The sequence below is a fragment of the Elephas maximus genome, chromosome 5 (assembly GCF_024166365.1).
Source record: "Elephas maximus indicus isolate mEleMax1 chromosome 5, mEleMax1 primary haplotype, whole genome shotgun sequence".
Lineage (NCBI taxonomy): Eukaryota > Metazoa > Chordata > Mammalia > Proboscidea > Elephantidae > Elephas > Elephas maximus.
Window position 1 is genome coordinate 17,668,215 of NC_064823.1, and position 25,178 is coordinate 17,693,392.

At 38.6% G+C, this 25,178-nt stretch overlaps 1 protein-coding gene across 4 annotated transcripts in view; it reads right to left on the reverse strand.

Moving 5' to 3' along the window:
- LARP1B (La ribonucleoprotein 1B) overlaps positions 1 to 25,178 on the reverse strand; it is a 149,496-nt gene that overhangs the window by 86,022 nt on the left and 38,296 nt on the right. For all 4 annotated transcript variants that reach the window (XM_049885340.1, XM_049885338.1, XM_049885337.1 and 1 more), the window contains 2 exons: positions 24,397 to 24,569; positions 19,987 to 20,352 (listed from right to left, as the gene is read on the reverse strand). In XM_049885340.1, the coding sequence (XP_049741297.1) occupies positions 19,987 to 20,352; positions 24,397 to 24,569 (539 nt within the window). The remainder of the gene's footprint in view (positions 1 to 19,986; positions 20,353 to 24,396; positions 24,570 to 25,178) is intronic.

Sequence of the window (25,178 nt, forward strand, 5' to 3'; positions counted from 1 at the left end):
ATTTGTTGTTGATGATTTATTTCTGCTGAGTCTGTATTTTTCCCTTGTTTTTTATTTTGATGAGTAGGATAGTTTGTCTCCTTTGTGCTTACCTTATTATTTACCCCATCTTTCTAAATTTAAAACTAAGTTTTATTTCTTTGTATCACCGTATCTTCCTCTCCATATAGAAGGTATATGATTACATTTCTTTATCCCTCTTTATTATTTTAACATTGTCTTTATTTATATGATAACACTGCCGTTCCCCTGTTTTGGGCTTTTTTTTTTTTTTATATACTCTTGCTTTGTTTTTTTTGATTTCCCTGTCTGGGTTGACTTCTGGTTGCTCTGCCCAGTGTTCTAGTCTTGGGTTGATACCTGATATCATTGATTTTCTTACCAAAGAACTTCCTTTAATAGTTCTTGCAGTTTTGGTTTGGTTTTACAAATTCCCTCAACTTGTGTTTATCTGGAAATGTCTTAATTTCACTTTCATATTCATATTTTGCTGGATATATGATTCTTGGCAGGCAATTTTTTCCCTTCAATTTTTTAAATATGTCATCCCATTGCCTCCTTGCCTGCATGGTTCCTGCTAACTAGTCCTAGCTTATTCTTCTTGGCTCTCTTTTGCTGGTGACTTTTCGTTTATCCCTTGCTGTTCTTATAATTCTTTCGTTTTGTCAAGTTTGATTATAATATGTCTTGGCGACTTTCTTTTAAGATCTACCTTATGTGGAGTTCGATGAGCACCTTGGACAGATATCTTTTCATCTGTCACCATATCAGGGAAGTTTTCTGCCAACAAATCTTCAACAATTCTCTCTGTATTTTCTGTTATCCCTCCCTGTTCTGGTACTCCAATCACCTTGTTTCTCTTCATAGAGTCCCACATGATTCTTAAGATTTCATCATTTTTTTTAATTCTTTTATCTGATTTTTCTTCAGATATATTAGTGCCAAGTGATTTATCTTCAAGGTCAGAAATTCTAGCTTCTACTTGCTCAATTCTGCTCCTCTGACTTTCTCTTGAGTTGTCTAATTCTGTAATTTTATTGTTAATCTTCTGAATTTCTGATTGCTGTCTATCTATGGATTTTTCCAGCTTATTAAACTTTTCATTATGTTCCTGAATAATCTTTCCCATTTCTTCAGTTGCTTTATCTGTGTTTTCCTTGGCTTGTTCTGCATATTGCCTCATTTCCTTCCTGATGTCTTGAAGGGTTCTATATATTAAACTTTTGTATTCTGCATCTGGTAATCCCAGAAATGCACTTTCATCTAGAAGATCCCTGGATTCTTTGAGAGCCTGTTGAGGTGATCATGGTCTGTTTCTTTATGTGACTTGATATTGACTGTTGTCTCCGAGCCTTCTATAAATTATTGTATTAGTTTATGCTTACTTACTGTGTTGTAGCTTCTTGCTTTTTGTTTTGTTTTGGTATACCCCTATGGGTTGCTTGAGTGAGCTAACTTCATTATTTTTGCCTTTGGAGCTCTGGTGTCCTATTCCCTGTTGGCTAGAGCTGTTATCAGGTATATCAGTCTAGGAGTCCGTTCAGTTTTCTTTTATGAATTCAGCTCAGGTTTCCAGGTAGCTGATCATCAAGTGTGTGGTACAGGCTCTGTCCTACAGTCTTAGAGGGGCAAGGGGTGATTGGTGTATATACTGGTATCTGATTGCAGCAGGAGGTCATGTTCTGAACAAGGCACAGGGCTGAGAACCGATTCCCAAGTGTCTCTGAAGGAAATGCGTCTTTCTTCCCTACAGCGTGCTGGTGGGTGGGTTCTGCAGAGGGATCATGGGCACCCAAATTTTCTGGTTATAAGGGCTGGGAGGTACCAGTTATCTTTGGACCCCTGCTGCAGGTGGCTGAGTGACCTGAGTGGAGCTACCAGTCCTTAGGTCCCTCATGTGGGTAGGTGAGGACCTTGTTTAATAGGTAAAGCAATGTCAAATGTCAAACACCCACCTCTCCACCGCACAGCTGAAATGGTTGGAGTTTGCCAACATGGGCTTATTCTCCCGAAATAGGCTCACACAGGTCCATGCAGAAGGGAAAGGTGCTCAAGGTCCACGGATGGTTTATGCTTGGACAGGAGCCTTCTGTCCTGAGCTCCCCCAGTTAATGGAGCTAGCAAATTATCTTTTTCCCCCAGTTGCAAATTTTTTCCTTCCCCATGGCTCTAGGTGCTCACCAGGGTCTATCTCAGGCCCAGGGATTCAGCTGTTGAAGCTGGCTCAGGGGTGGAGGGGGGCGTGGTAAAATAATCGCAAGTACTTAGCTTTAGCTGAGTGCGCCCTTCTCCTCAGGTTCCGGAGGTGTGAGTAGGCTATGTGGCTGGCTGCTTCTCCCTGAGGAACCTGCAGCCGAACGCTAGTACCAGCCCACTGCTGCCACTGCTGCCGCCGCCACTCCAGGAATGGTGCCGGAGGGCTCCCTGTGATTCAGGTCCGGTAACTTCTCTGCACTTTTGATCGGTCCCTTCCTACCCCTGCCCCTCAGTTCATTGTCTAAGCTTGCCTTTGATGCTCAGGGCTCCCAGCTTGTCACAAATATACTCGTTTCACTTGTTTTTTTTTGGTCTTCATTGTAAAGGGGGCTCGCTGGAAGCATGTATCTATTCCGACATCTTGGCTTCACCTCAGAATGTTTTCTTAATAGATTTCATTATGCCAATTCACTTATGTGTCCCCTGAAATCATGGTCCCCAAACCCCTGCCCCTGCTATGCTGGCCTTCGAAGCATTCAGTTTATTCAGGAAACCGCTTTTGGTTTAGTCCAGTTGTGCTGTCCTTGCCTGTATTGTGTGTTTTCTTTCCCTTCACCTAAAGTAGTTCTTATCTACTATCTAGTGAATACCTCTCTCCCTCCCTCTCCCCTCTCGTAACCATCAAAGAATATTTTCTTCTCCATTTAAACTGTTCCTAGAGTTCTTATATTAGTGGTCTTATACAATATTTGTTCTTTTGCAACTGACTAATTTCACGCAGAATAATGCCATCCAGATTCCTCTATGTTATGAAATGTTTCAGAAATTCATCGCTGTTCTTTATCGATGTGTAGTATTCCATTACGTGAATATATCATACTTTATCCATTCGTCTGATGATGGGCACTTTGGTTGCTTCCATCTTTTTGCTATTGTAAACAGTGTTGCAATGCACATGGGTGTACATATATCTGTTCGTGTAAAGGGTCTTATTTCTACAGTATATATTCCGAGAAGTGAGACTGCTGGATCGTATGGCAGTTCTATTTCTAGCTTTTTAAGGAAGCACCAAATCCATTTCCAAAGTGGTTGTACCATTTTACATTCCCACCAGTGCAGAAGTGTTCCAGTCTCTCCACAACCTCTCTAACATATATTATTTTGTGTTTTTTGGATTAATGCCAGCCTTGCTGGAGTGAGATGGAATCTCACTGTAGTTTTGATTTGGCATTCTCTAATGTTTAATGATTGTGAGCATTTCCTCATGTATCTGTTAGCTACCTAAATGTCTTCTTTAGTGAAGTGTCTGTTCATATCTTTTGTCCATTTTTGAACTGGGTTTTTTGTCTTTTTGTAGTTGAGTTTTCGCAATTTGGATTAGAATTGCATTAAATCTATAGATCGCTTTTGGTAGAACAGACATTTTTACAATGTTAAGTCTTCTTATCCATGAGAAAGGTGTGTTTTTCCACTTATGTAGGTCTCTTTTGGTTTCTTGCAGAAGTGTTTTCTAGTTTTCTTTGTATAAGTCTTTACATCTCTGGTAAGATTTATTCCTAAGTATTTTATCTTCTTGGGGGCTACTGTAAATGGCATTGATTTGGTGATTTCCTCTTCAATGTTCTTTTTGTTGGTGTAGAGGAATCCAACTGATTTTTGTATGTTTATCTTGTATCCTGATACTCTGTTGAACTCTTCTATTAGTTTCAGTACTTTTCTTGAGGATCTGGATTCTTTAAATGCCTGGTCTCCCCCTCTACTTGTCTCATTTCTCCTGGCCCGACATTACCAGATGGTCTGTTTTTTCTTCACACATGCCCAGTCTTCTCAAATTTTTACAATTTTCTTAAGTAAGAAGGACAGGAATGATCCACATTGAGGTTCAAGGAAGCTAGTTTTTGGTCCATATTCACACCAGCAGTGGAATCTGTACCTACGTTGTTTGTCTCCTAATCCGAAATAAGCCCTAGCTTTGGCAGACAAGTTCTCAACCTGGTGTTCTTCTCTAGTATGAAGGATCAGCTTCAGGGGAATGAGAGAAGATAAAATAGCAGGTTAGGTGACTCTCCTCTTGACAAGTAACTATGACGCCATTTTCTCTGTTTGCCAGGTAATGATGTGGTATCTACAACCAAAGTTCCTCACCCCATCACAGCAAATACAGACAAGGGCCTGTGTCCATTTGCCAAAGGAATGCTGGCAGGAGACATGAAGTAGTCAGCAAAGTTAGAATGAATGGCAGCTATCAGGTCTCCCAAAGCTTCAGGGACCCATTAATTTGAGAGCGTCGTCTGGGTCAAGGCAGAAGAGAAACCCCACCTTGAGTGTACCATCTCAACATCGACTATCCAGCAACCAGAAATGTCCACCGGACCTCCAGTGAGGAGTATAAATTCACCTGATAGTACTCCATGTAGTAGTAGGCATAGCTGACATATTGCACAACGGCAAATACCATAAGCCTAAGGATGGTGTTTTCAATTGCCTCATACACACGTGAAAGCTGGACAATGAATAAGGAAGACCAAAGAAGAAATGGCAATTTGAGTTATGGTGTTGCCGAAGAATGCTGAATATACTATGGATTGCCAAAAGAATGAACAAATCTGTCTTGGAAGAAGTATAGCCAGAATGCTCCTTAAAAGCAAGGATGACAAAACTACGTCTCACATACTCTGGACATGTTACCAGGAAGACTAGTCCCTGGTGAAGGACATCATGTTTGGTAAAGCGGAGGGTCAGCAAAAAACAGGAAGGCCCTCCACGAGATGGATTAACACAGTGGCTACAATAATGGGCTCAAGCATAAGAACGATTTGTGAGGATGGCGCAGGACTGAGCAGTGTTTTGTTCTGTTGTACACAGGGTCACTAAGGACAGATGAGATTAAATGAAGATCTTTTGCTCTTATCCCATAACCGCGTTAAACTTTTTGCCTTTCACTGGAACAGGTTTGAATGACAGTATAAGGAAGGATTCTACTTTCATTTCTTTCCCCCCACACACAATTTTTCCAGCACCATTTTATTAAAAACTAGGTCTTCTCCTCATTGATCAGCAATCCCACCTGTCATTGCTCAAGTGTGCATATGTACAAGCAACTGTTTTTGGACTTTCTATTCCATTCTTCTGGTCTGTCTTACACCTTTAATCTGTTGCCCTGTCTTTTATTAATTGTGTTTTGAGTTTCTTGCACCTTACACTTCCATGTAAGCTTTACAATCAGATTGTCAAGTTCCTTTAAAAAAACAAAAATTAAACCTGGAATTTTTATTGTGACTCAATCAATTTGGGTAGAATTAACCATCTTTACCACATTGAGTCCTTCAAAACATTAATTTTGGTACCACTCTCCCTCTCTCCCTGTGTTGAAGCCCTGGTAGCCCAGTGATTAAGCATTCAGCTGCTAGCCAAAAGGTCAGCAATTCAAATCCACCAGCCTCTTCTTCAAAACCCTATGGGGCAGTTCTACTCTGTCCTATAAGGTTGCTATGAGTCAGAATCAAGTCGACAGCAATGGATTTGGTTTTGGTCTCCCTATTTATGTCTTCACTACCATATATCAAATAAGTTTTTAAATATCTTCCCTTAAATGTTTGGCACATTCTCCTAGTAGAACGACCTTCTAGAAGATGTCCTTACTCTAATCCCTATAATGTGTGAATGTTGCCTTAGTTGGCAAAAATGACTTTGTATCTGTAACTAAGCTTACTTCGACAGCAATGGGTTGTCAGTGATGTTAATTTAGGGAGACTATCCAGAAAACTTTCTCCAACTGCAGGCAAACCAAATGAGGCAGAAGAAAAAGTCAGAAAGATTCAAAGCTTACAGACCCGGTGAGCTGTTGCTGGTTTGAGGATGGAGTGCAATGTAACAAAGAACACAGTGGCCATGAGGAGCTGAGAGAGGCTCTTGCCTGACAACTAGGACAGAAACGGGGACATCAGCCCTACAGCTACAAGGAATTAAATTCTGCTAAGAATCCAAATGAGCTTGGAGGTAGATTGTCCCACAGAAACTTCAGTTAAGGGCCTAAGCCGGCCAATACTTTGATTTAGGTCTTGTGAAATCAAATCAGAGAAATTGGCCTCACCCACCCAGAATTCTGACCTACTGAATTATGAGATAATAAATTTTGTTGCTTTAAACTGCCAATAGCCACCTGTTCCTAGGTTCTTCATGATTGTTTTATGCTAAATTTTGAATTTTAAAAGTTACTACTTCCAATTGCTGGTATGTAGAAACTGGATTTTTTTAAAATGATCTCAAAAACTTATTAAACTCATTAACTTTAATCACACACCTGTAAGATTCTTTCAGGTTTTTATTTACGCGATCCTAAATTTTTATTTCTTCCTTTCCAGTCACCTGTTTTTCCTTGCCTTACTAATCCAATAGATGACATCCAACAGATTTGATAGGTTTGATAGTGAGCATCTTTGTTTTTTTTATTTCTGATCCCAAGAGATTAGCTTCAACATGTCACCATTCAGAGTGATCTAAGTTACCGTATTTCTTCACAACTAATGTACCAACATAAAATAACACAACCACACATATAACACATGGAAATGATGAAATTAAGTAAACAGTTCTGGCATAGCACACCCATGCATATACTGTGCATGTCCTGTGACTTTCCAAAAGTCAATTTTGGCCTTTTTCACACGTCCCTCCCATATTACAAGTAAATCATATCATTCTGTTCATTTTCTTTATAATCTCCTGCTCATGTCTAATATGAAATCAAAACCTACCTTAAGTGAAGTTTCCATGGGATCAGAAATAGAAATTGAAGTCACCAACATGTTAAAAAAAAAAAAAAAATTGGCATGGCGTGCTTACAAAAATAATGCACGTAGGGTTTGAGTGGTTGGTAAAAAACATACAACTTGGGTGTTGTTTGCGTAAAAATACAGTAGTTTCTTTTGGAGATTTTGCAGAAACCCTTCATAAGGCTAAAGAAATTGTCTCCTCTTCTATGCTGCTAAAAAATTTCCCATGTAGGCATCTTCACTTTTATTAAATGAATTTTTTGCATTTATTGAAGTGATCACAATCTTTCTTTAATCTGTTAATGTGGACTGCATTGACTAATTTTTCTAATGTAAAATCAACTTGCATTACTGGGAAGAATCTAACATGGTCATGCTTTTTTTTTTTTTTTTTTTAATTGCTGGACTAGGTTTGCTAACCGTTTATTTAGAATTTTTATGCTTAGATTGAGTCAGACTGGCCTGTAATTTCTCATTTATGTTCTGGTAAGTGCATGATGTGCCTCAAAGTTTATCCCTTGAAACTTGCGTTACGATCTAGTGTATGGTTAACTTTTGTATTATTGAAATGCTCAAAATGAACAAGTGCTCTGCAGCTGTTAAGCACAGTGTTCTATACATGCCCTTTTGTTCAGTGTAATCATGTTTTCCAAATACTCCATTTCCTCTTTTCAATCTTTATGTCCCTTATTTACTTGATGGGGTAAGTTAAATCACTCATTATGATTCTGGATTTGTCCTATCAATTTTTGCTTCATACATTTGAGGTTTTGACATTAAATACATTAAATTTAAAAGTTACATCTTCCAGGAGGCAGGGCCTTCCTGTGGTCCCTCTTACAACAAAGACCCGAAAAAACAAGTGGATCGATTACATATGACAATCTAGAAGCCCTGAACATTAAAGACAAAGTTGAGGAACTGGACTGAGCAGCAGGGGGAGGAAGAGAGGATTCAAAAGCAGGGAGGAGTTGCCAGACCTGACCTGGCCAGCACTGGCACCATGCAGGCTGGATCAGCTAGCACACGAGGGATGAAGCAAGCAGTAGCACTCAGGACACGTTTTTCATATCAGAAGAGACCGAGCAGCAGAGAGTCTGCTCAAGACTCTAGAATCAGCAAGAAACAATGCTCAATCAGCAAAAGATAAGTACAAGCATCTAACCTACTGCACAGTTCAAACCGCCCTCCTTTGGGAAGTACCTCTTTCCCATTAACTGCCCCCTCCCTACTCCGCACCGGTCCGGGTTCAGTGATTACTGCCCCTCCTTGGGCCAGAAGTAGGACCCGTAGAGCGTCCTGAGCCATTCCCCTAGATTTGGAGAGGGAAAAAATTAACCAACAGGAGAAAATAATCTGCCAGCTCCCCTAAGCTGGGAACTCAGGGCAGGCACAGCTCCTTTGCCTAGGTGCAGGCATAAAGGCTCCATGGACTTCGAATGCCTTTCAGTCCTGTATAGACCTGCATGGCCCCATTTCAACAGTGTAGGGCCTCATTAGCACAGTACAACAGTGTATATACCTGAAGCCTATTGTCAGCTGTATAAGCTATAAGGGGGAGTGGCAGATTCATGATATTTGACACTGCCCTGCCCATTAAGCAGGGTTCTTACCTACCCACATCAGAAGCTTAAGGACAGGTGGCTCCACTCACTCCACCAAGCCACCTGTGACAGGAGTCCAAAAGTAAGTGGTGACTCCCAGTCCTTACAGTCAACAGCACTGACTGTCCACAGTCCGGCTGCAAAACCCACCTACCTACATGCTCTAGGGAACAAGGACACACGTTCTACCCAGATACTCAGGGCCAGCAGTCAGCCCCCTGCCCTGATCAGCACATGATCCCCTACCACAGCCAGATACCTGTGCCTACTCCAATCACCTCTGCCTGTTTAGGTCAGAGCCTGCACCACACACTTGGTGACTCACTACCTGGACACCTGAACTGAATCCACATAAGAAAAGTAAACGGACTCCTGATCTCACATACCTGGTAACAGCTCTAGCTACCTGGAGACAGGACATGAAGAGCTTCAAAGACACCAATAACCAAACTAGCTCACAAGACCAGCCTATTTGGGCATATCAAAACAAAACAAGAACCTAGAACATAGTAAGCAAACATAAAAATAAATAAATATAATAACTTATTGATAGTTCGAAGATAACAGTCAATATCAAATCACTTAAAGAGGCAGATGCCACCAAAACAAAGAATCAGGAAACCTTCTGGAAGAAGAAAATTTCCTGGAATTACCAGAGGTAAAAGTCAAAAGATTAACATACAGAACTCTTCAAGGGATGAGGAGGGAGATCAGGCAAAACACATAACGAGCCAAGAAACACAGAGACAAAGCAATAGAGGAGCTTAAGAAGGTTATACAAGAGTATAATGACAAATTTAGCAGGCTGCAAGAATCCATAGAGAGACAGCAAACAGAAATCCAGAAGATTAACAATAAAATTTCAGAATTAGACAACTCAATAGAAAGTCACAGGAGCAGAATTGAGGTAATGGAAATCAAAATTAGTGAGATTGAAGATAAAATATTTGACACCAGCTTACTTGAGGAAAAATCACATAAAAGAGTTTAAAAAAAAAAAATGAAACCCTAAGAATTTTGTGGGACTCTATCAAGAGGAATAAACTACTAGTAATTGGAGTACCAGAACAGGGGGGATAACAGAAAATACAGAGAGAATTCTTGAAGATTCATTGGCAGAAAACATCCCTGATATCACTAAAGAGATATGAGATATGAGAACATATCTATCCAAGATGCTCATCGAACCCCACACAAGGTAAGATTCCAAAAGAAAGTCACCAAGACATATAATCAAACTTGCCAAAATCGAAGATAAATAATTTTAAGAGCATCAAGGGATAAACAAAGTCATCTACAAAGGACAGTAAAAAAGACCAAGCTCAGACTACTCAGCAGAAACCATGCAGGCAAGAAGGCAATGGGATGACATACATAAAACCTTGAAGGAAAAAAATTGCCAGCCAAGAATTATATATTTAGCAAAACTGCCTCTCAAATACGATGGTAAAATTAGGATATTTCCAGATAAAACAGAAGTTTAGGGAATTTCTAAAAACCATACCAAAATTACAAGAAATACTAAACGGAGTCCTCTGGGTAGAAAATCAATAAAAGTTACATCTTCCTGATAAATTTCACCTCTTGTCATTACAACAAGACACTCCTTAAGCACTAGTAATGCTTAATGTCTTCAAGTCTACTTTCTAAGTCTATTCTGGCTGACATTATTATACCTACAAAAGCTTTCCTTTGGTGATTTTTTTTTTTAATTTTGTAGTTAGCTGGGTTTTTTAGTAACAGCTTTAAAAAAAAAAGAATATATATGAAGATTTAATTCACATATCACACAATTCACGTACTTAAAGTATACAATGCACTGATTTTTACTACATTCACCGTTGTGCAAACATCATCATAATCTACTTTAAAACATTTCCATATCCCCAAAAAGAAACCCAGCACTCATTAGTAATCACACCCCATTTCCTCCCAACACTCCCATCCTTAAGAAATCACCAATCTACTTTCTGTCTCTATAATTTTCTTATTATGGACATTTCATATAAATGCAATCATACAATATGTTGTCCTTTGTGACTGGCTTCTTTCACTTAGCTTGTTTTCAAAGCTTAACCATGTTGTAGCATGTGTCAGTACTTCATATCTTTTTATTGCTGAATAATATTCTATTGTATGGATGTACTAGAAACCCTGATGACAGAGTGGTTAAGACCTACAGCTGCTAACCAAAAGGTTGGCAGTTCGAATCCACCAAGCACTCCTTGGAAACCCTATGGGGCAGTTCTACTCTGTCCTATAGGGCTGCTACGAGTCAAAATTGACTTGACAGCAACAGGTTTGGATGGATATACTGCATTTTATTTATCCACTTAATCAATTGATAAACATTTGAGTTTGTCCCATTTTTATAATGCCGCGAAGAACATCCATGTACAAGTTTTCATGTGAATGTGTTTTCATCTCTCTTGGTTATATACCTAGATATGGAATTGCTAGGTCATATTCAGTGTTTAACCTTTTGAGGAATTACCAATTTTCCAAAGCAGCTGCGCTACTTTACATTCTTACCAGTAGTGTATTAAAAAAAAAAAAAATTTTTTTTTTTTAGTGTATTAGGGTTTCAATTTTTCCATATCCTAGTCAGCATTTGTTATTTTCCTTTTTTTGATAATATCTATCCTAGTGGACGAGAAATGGCATATCACTGTGGTTTTGATTTGCATTTCCCTGGTGGCTAATTATATTAAGCATCTTTTCACTGCTACTAGCTATTTGTATATCTTTTGGGAAGAAACATCTATTCAGATTCTTTGACCATTTTTTAAATAGGGTTGTGTTTTTATTATTGAGTTGTAAGAGTTCCTTATATAGACTAGAAACAAGTCTCTTGTCAGATAAATGATTTGCAAATATTTCCTCCCAATCTGTGGGTTGTCTTTTTGGTGTCTAATTTACCTACTTTTCCTTTTGCTGGTTATGTTTTTTGATATAAGAAATGATTGCTTAATCTGAGGTCATGAAGATTTACTTCTATGTTTTCTTCCATGAGTTTTAGTTTTAGGCTCTTACATTTGAGTCTTTGATCCTTTTGAGTTAATTTTTTATATGATGTGAGGCAGGGATCCAACTCCATTCTTTTGCATGTGGATATTCTGTTGTCCCAGCACCGTTTGTTGAAAAGACTGTTCTTTCCCCACTGAATGGTCTTGGCATCTTCATCAAAAATCTGTTGATCATACATTATTTTACATTGTATGTTATTTCTGGACTCACAATATTATTCCATTGATATGTTATTTCTAGACTCACAATATTATTCCATTGATCTATGTGTGAATCCTTATGCTAGTACCACACTGTCATGATCAGTGTAGCTTTGTAGTAAGTTTTGAAATTGGGAAGTGAATTAGTCAGCTAGTGCTGCTAGAACATAAATACCAAAAGCAGATGGCTTTAACAAAGAGAAATTTATTTTCTCACAGTCTAGTAGTCTAGAAGTCCAAATTCAGGATGTCAGCTCCAGCGGAAGGCTTTCTCTCTCTGACAACTCTGGAGGAAGGTCCGTCTCATCAATCTTCTCCTGGACTAGGAGCTTCTCTGTGCAGGAACCCCAGGTCCAAAGGATGCACTCTGCTCCCAGTGCTTCTTTCTTGGTGGTATGAGGTCCCCAACTCTCTGCTTGCTTCCCTTTCCTTTTGTTTCTTATGAGATAAAAGGTGGTACAGTCCATATCCCAGGGAAACTCCCTTTACATTGGATCAGGGATGTAGCCTGAGCAAGGGTGTTATAGCCCACCCTAATGCTCTTTAACCACAAGAAGAGATTATGATTTATAACACAAAGAAAAATCACAAATTGGAGGACAATCACACAATACTGGGAATCATGGCCTAACCAAGTTGACACATATTTTGGGGGAACAAAATTCAATCGATGACAGGAAGTGTAATCCTTCAACTATCTTCTTCATTTTCGATACTTTTAAATATTGCTGGGTACCATAAATTTCAAATGAATTTTAGATCGACTTGACAATTTCTGCAAAGAAGTTAGCTGGAATTTTGATTGGAGTTACATTGGATCTACAGATTTGAGTTACTAGTTTATGGTATATATTTTTCTCTTCCTTCCTTTTTGCTTCCTTGTCTTTTGGATGTGTCTCTCGTAAATTACTGATTACACTTATATCCAGTCTGACAATTTTTGTTCATTTTACCCACTTAAGTATTTGGGTTTATTCTACCACCTTATGTTTGTTCTTCTTTCACTTCTTTCTTGCCTTTTCCCACTCAACATTTCCCTTTCTCAAGATTATGCACTCTAATTCTATTTTTTAAGTAGCTAATCTTCAAATTTCTATCTGAAAACTTAAAAACATCAATACCCACTTTCCAGTCAGCAAAATTACCTTTAAATACAGATTTATTTATTGCTCCCTTCCAGTTAAAGGAGTCCTTGGATAGCACAAACAGTTAAGCACTCAGCTACTAACTGAAACACTGGTCACTCAACTCCCCCCAGGGGCACCTCAGAGGAAAGGCCTGGTAATCTACTCCCGAGAGTTCACAGCCATTGAAAACCCTATGGAATACAGTTCTACTCTTCCACAGATGGGGTCACCGTGAGTCAGAACCAACTCGATGGCGACTTGTTTGGTTTTTGATCTCTCCGAGTGTGTGTTAATGCTATATTTTAATTTAATATATTTATATCCTTTAACCCTGTTAAGACAATTTTTTATACCAAAAACAAAAAAACTCACTTCCGTCAAGTTGATTGTGACTCACCGTGATCCTACAGGACAGAGCAGAACTGCCCCATAGGGCTTCCAAGGCTGCAAATCTTTATGGAAGCAGACTGACACATCTGTCTCCCATGGAGCAGCCGGTGGCTTCAAACCTTGACCTTTTAATTAACAGTCAAGTGCTTTAACTACTGCGCCATATTTATTTAGATTTATCTACGTATTTATCCTTATATTGCTCTGCAGTTCTTTCTACATCTCTTTAATCTGGAATCACTTTTATTCTACCTTTGGAATTTTCTTTAATGAGGCTTTGCTGATGGTGATTTCTGCTATTATATTTCACCCTCCTACTTGAAAGATATTTGGCAAGGCATACAATTATACGTTGATACTTATTTTCTCTTGGCACGTTAAAGTTATCATTCTATTGTCTAAATGTCGTATCATTGTATTACTGTTGGAAAGTCATCTGTCAGTTAGCTATTTAGCTTCTCTCCTTTGTCTGCTGTTTTTCCTAGTCTTTTTCTCTGGCTGTTCTCCTCTAGTATCATTCCTTAGTTCTGAAAAAGTCTTAGTTATTGTCTTTCAAAATATTGACTCTGCCCTATTCTTTCTCTCTCATTTCCTTCTGGGAACTCTGACTAAATGTATTGTATAATCTTCTCACTCTAGCACTCTATATTCCAAGTTTCTTGCTTGCTTGCTTTTTAAACCCTTTTTCCCCCAGGGAAAAAAAAGCTTTATAATGCAATTTTTTACGTAATATACAATTTGATTCAAAATTTACCAAACAGAATACTACGCACCGATAAAGAACAGCGACGAATCTGTGAAACATTTCATAACATGGAGGAACCTGGAAGGCATTATGCTGAGTGAAATCAGTCAGATGCAAAAGGACAAATATTGCATAAGACCACTATTATAAGATCTTGAAAAATAGTACAAACTGAGAAGAACACATTCTTTTGTGGTTACGAGGCGGGGCAAGGGAGGGTGGGAGAGGGTTATATACTGATTAGATAGTAGGTAAGAACTACTTTAGGTGAAGGCAAGGACAATATTCAATACAGGGAAGCTCAGCTCAACTGGACTGGACTAAAACCAAACAAGTTTCCGGGATAAACTGAATGCTTCGAAGGTCAGTGGAGCAAGGGCGGGGGTTTGGGGACTATGGCTTAAGGGGACTTCTAAGTCAATTGGCAAAATAAATTCTACTAAGAAAACATTCTGTATCCCACTTTGAAGTGTGGCGTCTGGGGTCTTAAATGCTAACAAGTGGCCATCTAAGATGCATCAATTGGTCTCAACCCATGTGGATCAAAGAATGAAGAACACCAAGGTCACACGATAACTATGAGCCCAAGAGACAGAAAGGGCCACATGAACTAGAGACTAACATCATCCTGAGACCAGAAGAACTAGATGGTGCCCAGCCACAACCAATGACTGCCCTGACAGGGAGCACAACAGAGAACCCCTGAGGGAGCAGAAGAACAGAGGGATGCAGACCCCAAGTTCTCATAAAAAGACCAAACTTAATGATCTGACTGAGACTAGAAGAATCCCAGCGGTCATGGTCCCCAAACCTTCTGTTGGCCCAGGACAGGAACCATTCCCAAAGACAACTCATCAGACATGGAAGGGACTGGACAATGGGTTGGAGAGAGATGCTGATGAAGAGTGAGCTACTTGTATCAGGTGGACACTTGAGACTGTGTTGGCATCTCCTGTCTGGAGGGGAGATGGGAGTGTAGAGAGGGTTAGAAACTGGAAAAACGGCCACGAAAGGAGAGACTGGAAGGAGTGAGCCAGCTGACTCACTAGGGGGAGAGTAAATGGGAGTATGTAGTAAGGTGTATATAAGTTTATATGTGACAGGCTGACTTGATTTGTAAACTTTCACTTAAAGCACAATAAAAATTATTTAAAAAAAAAAAAACGAAACCAAAAATTCTTTCAAAAAAAAAAAAATTTACCAAACGATAAGAAAGACTGTGCAGTGCAGTAAATTACTATTATATGGCCCTTCTAGCTATGGTCTCCTACTTCCACAACATGATTGCATAGACTACACAAATAGGGTGCTTGTGGCCCACCAAGGGGATTGGATAGCACAATGCAATCCAATCCAATCTAATGCAAATAAGGTACATGGAACCCTTGTATGGAATTGGTCAGTTCTGCCACTCACTAGGCTTAAAGGGAGCCAATTCCAGAGGTTGCAGGGGGAGGGGGAACCTCACTACCACCAAGAAGAAGAGTTGGTAGTGAATCATATATGTAACACTGAAGACAGCATTAGAAGACAGTGTCAAGGAACTGGCAGGCTAGGCTCACCAACACATGGAATGAGAGCTGAGTGCCTTCGGGAGGGAGACCTCCTGGAGGAGAGAGATACCTCTGGGCACTTATCAGGGGAACTAAAGAGCTCTGTCCACTTGCCTGAGCAGGGCAGAGGCCAGGCCAAGAGCCAAGGACCAAAGGCCAAGGGCCAAGTACAAAAGAGCCAACAGCGAGGGCCAAGGGCTGAGGGCAAAGTGTTGAGAGAGAGGCCTGCCTATGGGCACAGGTGAGAAGAATCATGAGTCGTTCCTGTTACTTCCAAGTTGATCCTGATTCTGAATTGTAACCTGTGACTTCCCTAATAAAGTCTATAATCGTGAGTATGGTCTATGAGTTCTGTGTGGCCATTGCAATGAATTATCAAACCCAGCAGAGAAGTAGAGTGTCATGAGAGGGACAGTTGGTGTCAGAATTGGTAAAAGGTGAAAAGTAGAGGTATGTCTGACCTCTACCTCACAGAAGTCGGCTTTGAACTGATGCTGATGGCAATTCTCTCTCCTCCCCTTGAAGTCAGACAAAGTCTAACGTTGTGCCATTTTTACAGACTGTCTAAAAGAAAATCATCCTGGAGCAAGGAAGAACGAAGAAAACTAAAGACACAAGGGAAAGATTAGTCCAAAGGACTAACGGAACACAACTACCATGGCCTCCACCAGACTGAGTCCAGTACAACTAGATGATACCCAGCTACCACCACTGACTGGTCTGACAGGGATCACAATTGAGAGTCCTGGACAAAGCTGGAGAAAAATATAGAACAAAATTCTAACTCACAAAAGACTTACTGGCCTGACAGAGACTAGAGAAACCCTGAGAGTATGGCCCCCAGACATCCTTTCACCTCAGTAATGAGGTCACTCCTAAGGTTCAACCTTCAGCTGAAAATTGGACAGGCCCATAAAACAAAACAAGATTAAAGGGGCATACCAGCCCAGGGGCAGGGACTAGAAGGCTGGAGGGGAGAGAAAAGCATGAGAATCAACAAATTATGCACTGCAACACTGTATGTAGTACATATTACTAACGATAAGATGTACAAAAAAAAAAAACAGTCATAACTACAGTTCATCGTAACACGAACGTGTTGTAAGTCAGGGGCTACCTGTAGTTACTTCAAATTCTGTTTAATAATTACTCAGGGTGTGGGTACAAGTGCATGATGACAACTTCTGGGCCATTTTTTTTCTCCCTATTTTGCTCAGCATCCCCAAGAAAATATTTTAATTCTGGGGGGGAGTGGGTGGGAAAGCAAACTAAGTTCTCCTTCACTAAGGGTGTATTCCTTTAGGTATCAATTTAATGGGAAAAGTGTTTTCCGCTTTTGACTAGTCCCTGGGCTTATGTCTTTACTGCTATTTTGGGGTAGCTTTTGCAATTTAAGCGCTTCAAACTCTCCAAATTTCCCAAATGTCTTAGGGTAAACTGGTTTTAATATTCCACTTCTCTATGTTCTTACCATTCTTAGGTTTTATTCCGATAACTCCATACATTTCAGATCTTCAAGCCTTTAAATAGATGCTTTCTCATCTATTAATCAGCCATATTAGTTTTCAGCAGTGAAGACATGCCAGACACTGAAAGTTACTTACTTTGGTCCACTTCAACATAACTCCTGGATTCACTAAAACTCCTTTTGCAGAGGGCAGAAAAGATCACCAAACTGCCATACCAATTTGGCATACTTTTTATTCCTATCAACTCAACATCTCCACAGCTTCTGACACGCTTGGTAATTCCCTCCCTCTTAGAGTCAGATTTTAGATTCCACAACACTACACTTTCCTATACAACCCCTAAGTGGTCATTCCTCAGGACTCAGATCTGGGTCTTCTCATTTCTACATTTATCCACCACCAGTTCACCTTAAGCTAGCAATGTCCTATCTCCTAGACTACTTTGATAGCCTACTAATTACATTTCTTCTGCCCGCTCTTGTCCCCATCCAATCCATTCTCCCTTACAGCAACCAGTGATCTGTTAAAAACGAAAATTAGACCATGTCACTTTGTCTGTGTAAAACTCTTTAAGTACTGCATTTCAACTTTAGATAAATTCCAAACTGTTTAACATGGCCCACGAAATCTTATATGATCTGACTCCTGCCTAATTACCGTAATTTTCTTTTTATACAATGCTATAGGCAAATTGAGCTTTCTTCAGTACCTCAAATATTCCAAATGCTTTCTGACCTCAGATTCTTGACACTTGCTATTCCCTCATTCCGGAATATTATTTCACTACTTTTTGCATGGTTAACTCCTGCTCTTACTTCAGATCTCAACAAAATTGTTACTTTCTCAGAGGCCTTCCCTGACCACCCAAGCTAACAGTATCTTCTTCTTTTCCTTTAGAACATTTATCATAATTTGTGATTAAATACTTATCGTGGGTTTTTTAATGTCTCTTAAGTACCAGGAATGTAGAGACCTTTTTTGTTATCTTCCCACTCTATGTCCAAGAACTAATACAGTGTCTGGCATAAAGTAGAAATTCAATAAACATGTTAAATGATTGATTTCTCTCACTTTAAGCAGACCTACGGGAAAAGTATAATTCTAATCAGAAATTACATGCTGAACATAGAATTAAAACCAAAGGAGTTCATTTAGATGAAGGGAATATTCCTAGAGATTAGGCTGAAATAAGACATATGTACCAATTGACTCATAACGCTTAAATCCATAGAGCCAAGAATGACTTTCCCCTGATTATTATTTAACAATAAGGTTAGCACCTGCCTCAACTCAATATGTGGCTGTTAATTATCTCTATCTACATTTAAGTTAATAAGCACCTACAAGCAGCTTATGTTTCTCAAGTTGAATTGGAAATTTATTATTTGGATCTCTGAGGATATTTTCCCACAGAAACTGGATTATACACAGTGGTTAGTTCCTGTTATTTAGTTCATAATGTTTAACCCATAATTCTTTTACGCATTTTAACAAGTATGACTTGAGCACTACATCATGCCAGGAGCTGTTCTAGCAATGGGGATACAAGAGTAAACAAAAGACAAAAATCGCTATCCTGATGGATCTTACATCCATGTGATCAAACAGAAAAGCAAAATGTCTAGAACGGTAGATGGTGGCATCTGCTATACTGACGCGCAAAGCACAGTAAACAGAAAGGAAATGGGGTGAGTGCAATTTTAGCCCATTAGACTTTATTTTTACTCATACTATTCCAAAAAGGAGTTAAGGTAGATATTACTTACACGCCTAAGTATCACAAATAAAATAATACTAGAGAAGACTCAGATGAGAAACATTATGAAAACAGATTTCCTTCTCCAAGCAGTAGGACAAGCAGAGAACTGCTCAGGCTTTAAGTCACTGACGAGCTATCATAGACTAGGGCAGAGTCTCCAAAAACATGGTAACTAGAGAACCTAAAAGGCCGAAGGCAGTGATGGAAATCCCAGGAAGAACTGAGAAGCCAAGAAGGAAAGGACACTTCTTACTGATGATATGAGCCTTCATGGACAAGCAGTTCCCTCTATTCAACCACTAGTTGGCCTCAAACTACACAACCATTGCACGACTAACTATTGTACAACTAACCATTTCTAAGCTCTCTTTCCTATTTGATGTTACAGTTATATAATTTTTCCCTTACAATTCTATCCCAAAAACAAATTCTAACTTTGGGGGGTTTACGGATAAATTCTTAATAATATGAGGAAATGTTAGGATGCGATCCCTTCTTATCCCTACTTGCACCATTATAATTTATACCAAAGGAATGCAGTAGACCACTCGGGCTCTCTCTTATATTTATCTTAATAACTGGATACGGGCCAGGATCTGGAGTGAAAAGAAGATAAAAAAGTGAAATGAGGTTTCAAACAGCATCCCTAGCACCATCGTAATTATCAGAGAAGGAAGAACAACTAGCCACTTCGATCTTTTATACTTTGTCCAAAACCAGTTCCACTACCACAGACAGGGGTAGGAAGGATGAAAGGAGGCCAAAAAAAAAAAAAAAAAACTCCCCTCTAAAGCCACCAGTTCATATAGCAGGGGTGATTATAGCCAGGTAAGGAGTGAGCATATAAAATAAGTCTGTCTATAATAACTTCAATTCTTATTCCAGTTTTATGAGAAAGGGCCTTCCTATTTTGACAAGTTTACAAAATTTCACCTAAAAAGAGTAAGGGTTTAGTCAGTGAGTGCTAATTCCCTTTGTAATTTAAGTATTCATTACACTATTACCTCTTAGGGTGTGACTATTAGATACATAACAGGGAATTTTTCAAAATGTCATAAAGTCTCAAGTTTAGGAAAATAAAAACAGCAATATATGCTCAAAACAGCACAATAGCAGACATATTTTGGCCAGAAACAATTACCTTTATGGCTGTGTGTTTGTTTTCATCCTCTTCCATCCATAAATCCTGTTCATAATAATATAAGCCATCATTGATAACTTTAGCAAGTTCAGATGTAATTTTTGCTCGAGACATATAGTTGCCTGTTCGATCTCCTCCAGGATGTTTTCTCATGTAAGGTGGTGTCTGAGTTACAATCAAAATTTTGTTTAAATCCTGGTCATTAATTTCATAATCTGAATCATTGTCAGACCAATCAGTAAATGTGTTTTTTCGACCTTCTATTTGTTCTATCTCTTCATCAAATAAAAAACTAAGTTCTTCTTGTTCTTGCTCTTCTGAAGGGTGTAGTTGATTTGATGCCTCATCAGGTACAGACATTGATTCCTGAAGGAATAAATTGGTATTTTACATAAAAACTCTTCTATCACTTTTAAAACAAATCTCATAAGTGTTACAAGTAACAACAAGCTTATGTAAGCTCGATGACTAGTTTAGCAGTCAAAATTTAAAAGACTATCAAGCCAGTATTGCTCAGCCCCAAAAAGGTGATTGCTAAAGACCAAGTTTTATTTTAAGCATGAAAAATACAAAGTTGAGTAAAAGAGGGATTAAATTAAGACTCTTTTAAAGTTGGAAGTGTCCTTAAATCAGCCATTACATCAAACTTACTCATTTTACAGGTGAGAAACTGAGGCCTAGAGATGTGACGTTATTGGCCTATAGTTACAGAATTAGTACTAGAACCAAGGTCTTCTGACTTTCAGATTCAACGACCTTCCCTAGGCTGAACCTTTTCACCTCACAGTTATATTAATGCCATAGTTTACCAGCTAACCGCTTTTCCCCGAGCCCATCCCCCATTCTACTTGGCCCAGATTTTTTGTGAAACTTACCTTAACACTGCCTCTTGAAGAACTTAAAATAGCTTCCTATTGGCTGGCATAACAAGTCCAAACTTTAGATCCTAAAATCCTCTAAAATCTAACCTAGTCTAGATTTCTCAAACTCCCAACACAAGGAAAAAAAAGTATCCTTTATGTGACCTTCACATGCTTTGCTCCATCCTATCTTAATCCTTCAGTTCATGCTAACTCCCCTATTTCTAGAATAATTCCTCTCTTTCAGAATTCCTATTTATGTAGATCTATATTCTATCAGTCAATCTGGGTGCACACTCTGAGCTGGGCACGGTTCTAGGTAGGAGTATGCAACAATAAATAAAACAAAAGGCTCTGCCTAGATGGAGGTAACATTCTAGTACATGGGAGTGCTATCCATGATGTTTTTACTAAAAGAAAGTTGTAAAAACATTGTGTGAATATATTTATTTAAAAAACTATACACACTGTAATTCACATTTACAGGAACATGACAAAAAATCTGAGGGAATAAACACCAAACTGTTAATAATGGTAAACCCTGGACAGAGCCTTTCAGTTTTTACTTTATCTATTTAATTTTCTTTTTCAAGCATATACTTTTTTTTTTTTTTTTTGGTAATTTGTGAGAAAAAGACAATTAATTCTGGGTTAAAGATGGCTGAATGTAAATAGGTTTTTGCCTCCATACAATAGTGATATAGAGTAATAAATTCATGTCAATACTGAAAACAGGAAATTATTACTACCAGAAGATCAGAAATTATGATAACTTTCTGAAAAGCAGAAAACAAATGGGATTGTACTGATGGATAAACCAAGCTTAAAAAAAAAAAAAGCCCATTGCCATCCAGTCAACTCCGACTCATAGCGACCCTGTAAGACAGAGTAGAACTGCCCCATAAAGTATCCAAGGAGCACCTGGTAGGTTTGAGCTGTGGACCTTTTGGTTAGCAGCCCTAGCTCTTAACCACTAAGCCATCAAGGTTTCCGACGGATAAACCAGAGGAAAGGAAACAGCAATCTAGAACCCATTTAAAGGAAGGAAACTATTCAGTATCCTTAGATATTCTTGTTTTGGAGAAAGTTGCTTTGTTTTCAAAATGTATCCTTCGCGGGGGGGGGGGAGCTCTTTTGGTGAGATCTGGTATGCTATGTTTAACCACCATTGTTAATTAAGAAGTTATGTTTGATCAGCGTTTCTCAATATCTGTTCTACTGACATTTTGTATCAAGTAATTCTTTACTTACTAGACTGCAATAGTACTCTTACGATTGTAACAATAAAAAATGTCTCCAGACATTGCCAAATGTTCCCTGAGGAGGCAAGATCTCAAAACCTCCCCACCTCTGGTAGAGAACTACTATCTTAAATATTTCATGCTTCCTTTATGCTTTGACCTCAGTGATAAAAGAGCTCTGTTCATAATAACCTTCAATACGATAGCCTTCTTCATCCTTTCAACAACTAGGCCCAAATATTTTTATTTACCTTTTCCTTATGCTAAATTTCAATATTTGAATTACCTGAATGGTGTTTTCTCCAAGTTTTTAATTAGATTTTCTGTGGTGAGAATGCCATTAAAATTATTTTGAAATAATTGTACATTCACATTAAGTTCTAACAAATAAAAGGGGACCATGGTCTTGGGGGACATCTAGGTCAACTGGCACAACATAGTTGATAAAGATAACGTTCTACATCCTACTTCAGTGAGTAGTGTCTGCGGTCTTAAAAGTTTGCAAGCAGCCATCTAAGATATATCCACGGGTCTTATCACATCTGGAGCAAAGGAAAATGAAGGAAACCAAAGACACGAGGAAGTATTAGTCCAAAGGACTAACAGGCCACACAAACCACAGCCTCCATAAGCCTGAGCCCAGAATAACTAGATGATGCCTGGCTATCACTACCAACTGCTCTGGTATGGATCAAAATAGAGAGTCCTGGATAGAGCAGTAGAAAAATGTAGAACAAAATTCAAATTTACAAAAAAGATCAGACTTATTGGTCTGACAGAGAGTGGAGGAACCCCTGAGACTATGGCCCCTGGACACTCTGATGCAAGGCTATTTAACTTCAAAGTCTGCACTATTTCCACCACCCATGAGTCTTCAAACTTTTTTGCTTGAAAAAATAAGTTTAAATTATTTTAGATTTTGATAAATTATGTATCCCTCACAAATCTATAAGCCGACATCTAAAATTTTTCATCTTAGGTTTAAATAGCTGCCAAGGGCATAATTTCCAGCATATATTGGCATTTTTTAATAAAATTATAAATAAAGAACAATAAAACCTAGCAACGGGTCTTGTTTGGTTACCCAGTTTCCCTCAGTGGTACCCATCTTGCAAAACAGTATGTCACAAACAGAATATTGACACTGATACAATCCACAAGTCTTACTCAGATTTCTCCATTTTTATTTATACTCAATTGTGTGTACATGTGTTTAGATTAATGCAGTTTACATCGTATATGGAGGTTTTTGTATCCAACACCACCACAGTGAAAATACAGAGCAGTTTCACCACCATAAGGATCCCACCTATTATCCCTTTCATAACCACATGCCCTTTTATAATCTTCTTACATCTTCATTCAGCCCACACAGAAACCAATTCTTTTTTTTTTTCTATAGCATATTAGGAAACCCTGGTGGCACAGTGGTTAAGAGTTCAGCTGCTAACCAAAAGGTCGACAGTTCGAATCCACCAGGCGCTCCTTGGAAACCCTATGGGACAGTTCTACTCTGTCCTATAGGGTCACTATGAGACAAAATCGACTCCATGGCAAAGGTTTGGGTTTTTTTGGTTTTTATTGCATACTAAATCACCAGAATGTATATAAACCGAACATGCGCCCTCAAGAATTATTACAACTACTTGACAAGGTTATAACTTCAAGATTTACAAACATTTTCTAAATGATTTTTATAAAAACAAATATTAAACAAAGGTTAACAGCTGAGTGCATTAACCCTTTGCTCCACCCAGGGACTCCAAATTTAGTCACAAAAAGGCTAAGTCAAAATATTTTTAAGATATGTTCAGAAATAAAATATAAACCTTAAAAACTAATAAAAATGAAATGATACTTGTGAAGAGAGTGCTCCTTAGCTCAAATAGATACATGAGACTAAATGGGCAGCTCCTGTCCAGAGGCGAGATGGGAAGGCAGAAACAGACAGGAGCTGGTTGAATGGGCGTGCGAAATTTGGGGTGGAAAGGAGAAGTGTGCTATCACATTATAGGGAGAGCAACTAGGGTCACATAACAACGTGTGTATAGATTTTTGTAGGAGACACTAACTTGAACGGTAAACTTTCACTTAAAGCACAATAACAATAAACTGATAAAATGTAACCTACTACTAGAGAATAAACCTTAAGTTCTTACCGTAGAATAAGGATTCCAGTTTTCACAATTGTCTCAAATTTTACATATGCACCTTATAAATAAAAAATACACTGACTTTACCCTGCACCCAGAGTACAGCACAATTTACCAGGTCTATAGCAACTTTTTTTCTTTTTTATAGCAACTTACCTTCAATTTCACTGGTGAAGGACGATGTCTCTTTTTAACTTCTATCCAAGTCTCTGAGTCCAAGTCAGGCAAACTGGTAGACAAACCTCTAGACATTGCTTGAAGATTACTTGTTTCAGTATTTTTCTTTGGACCCAGTGGACTTCCAATTCTCGGAGAGTTTGGAGCAGACTCTAAAAATTTAAATTGGTTCTACAGTTAGAACACTGATTTTTCTTATAAAATACATTTCATTCTTAACTTGGCTCAATAATTTTTTTCTCATAAAAGCAGGACAAATCAATATATGTCAATTATAACCTTTCCAGTGATTTTCAAATCTGAAGAGCTTACAAGATTTATCTGTAGGTGAAGCCAATGAGTAAAAGAAATATCACCAACCCTCATGCAGATCACATTCACTTCAACGTCTCAAGAACATCAAAATGGGTCAGATATTAATTATGACAGCACATCTATTTTGGAGTAAATTCTCTTTGAAGTCTTGGATTAAAGTTTATGGATTATAATGAAATTATGGAATCTCAAATGCCATTAACTCAAGGCTACATACAAGGTATTAGGCTTTCATTCAAGGTAAAATTAGTCCCTAAGATATAAACTGAGGTAGCATTACTCCCACTTCTCACATTTTCTTTGCTTAACAAAGTTTCACATAAATGCAATAAATGTACTGTGTCCACTTCCTATCTTGCCTCACAGTGCAAACTGTGAGGAACAGAATGTCACATCATTAAAGAGCACAGCCTTGTCAACATTTATAAACTGTGCTGGAATTTAAA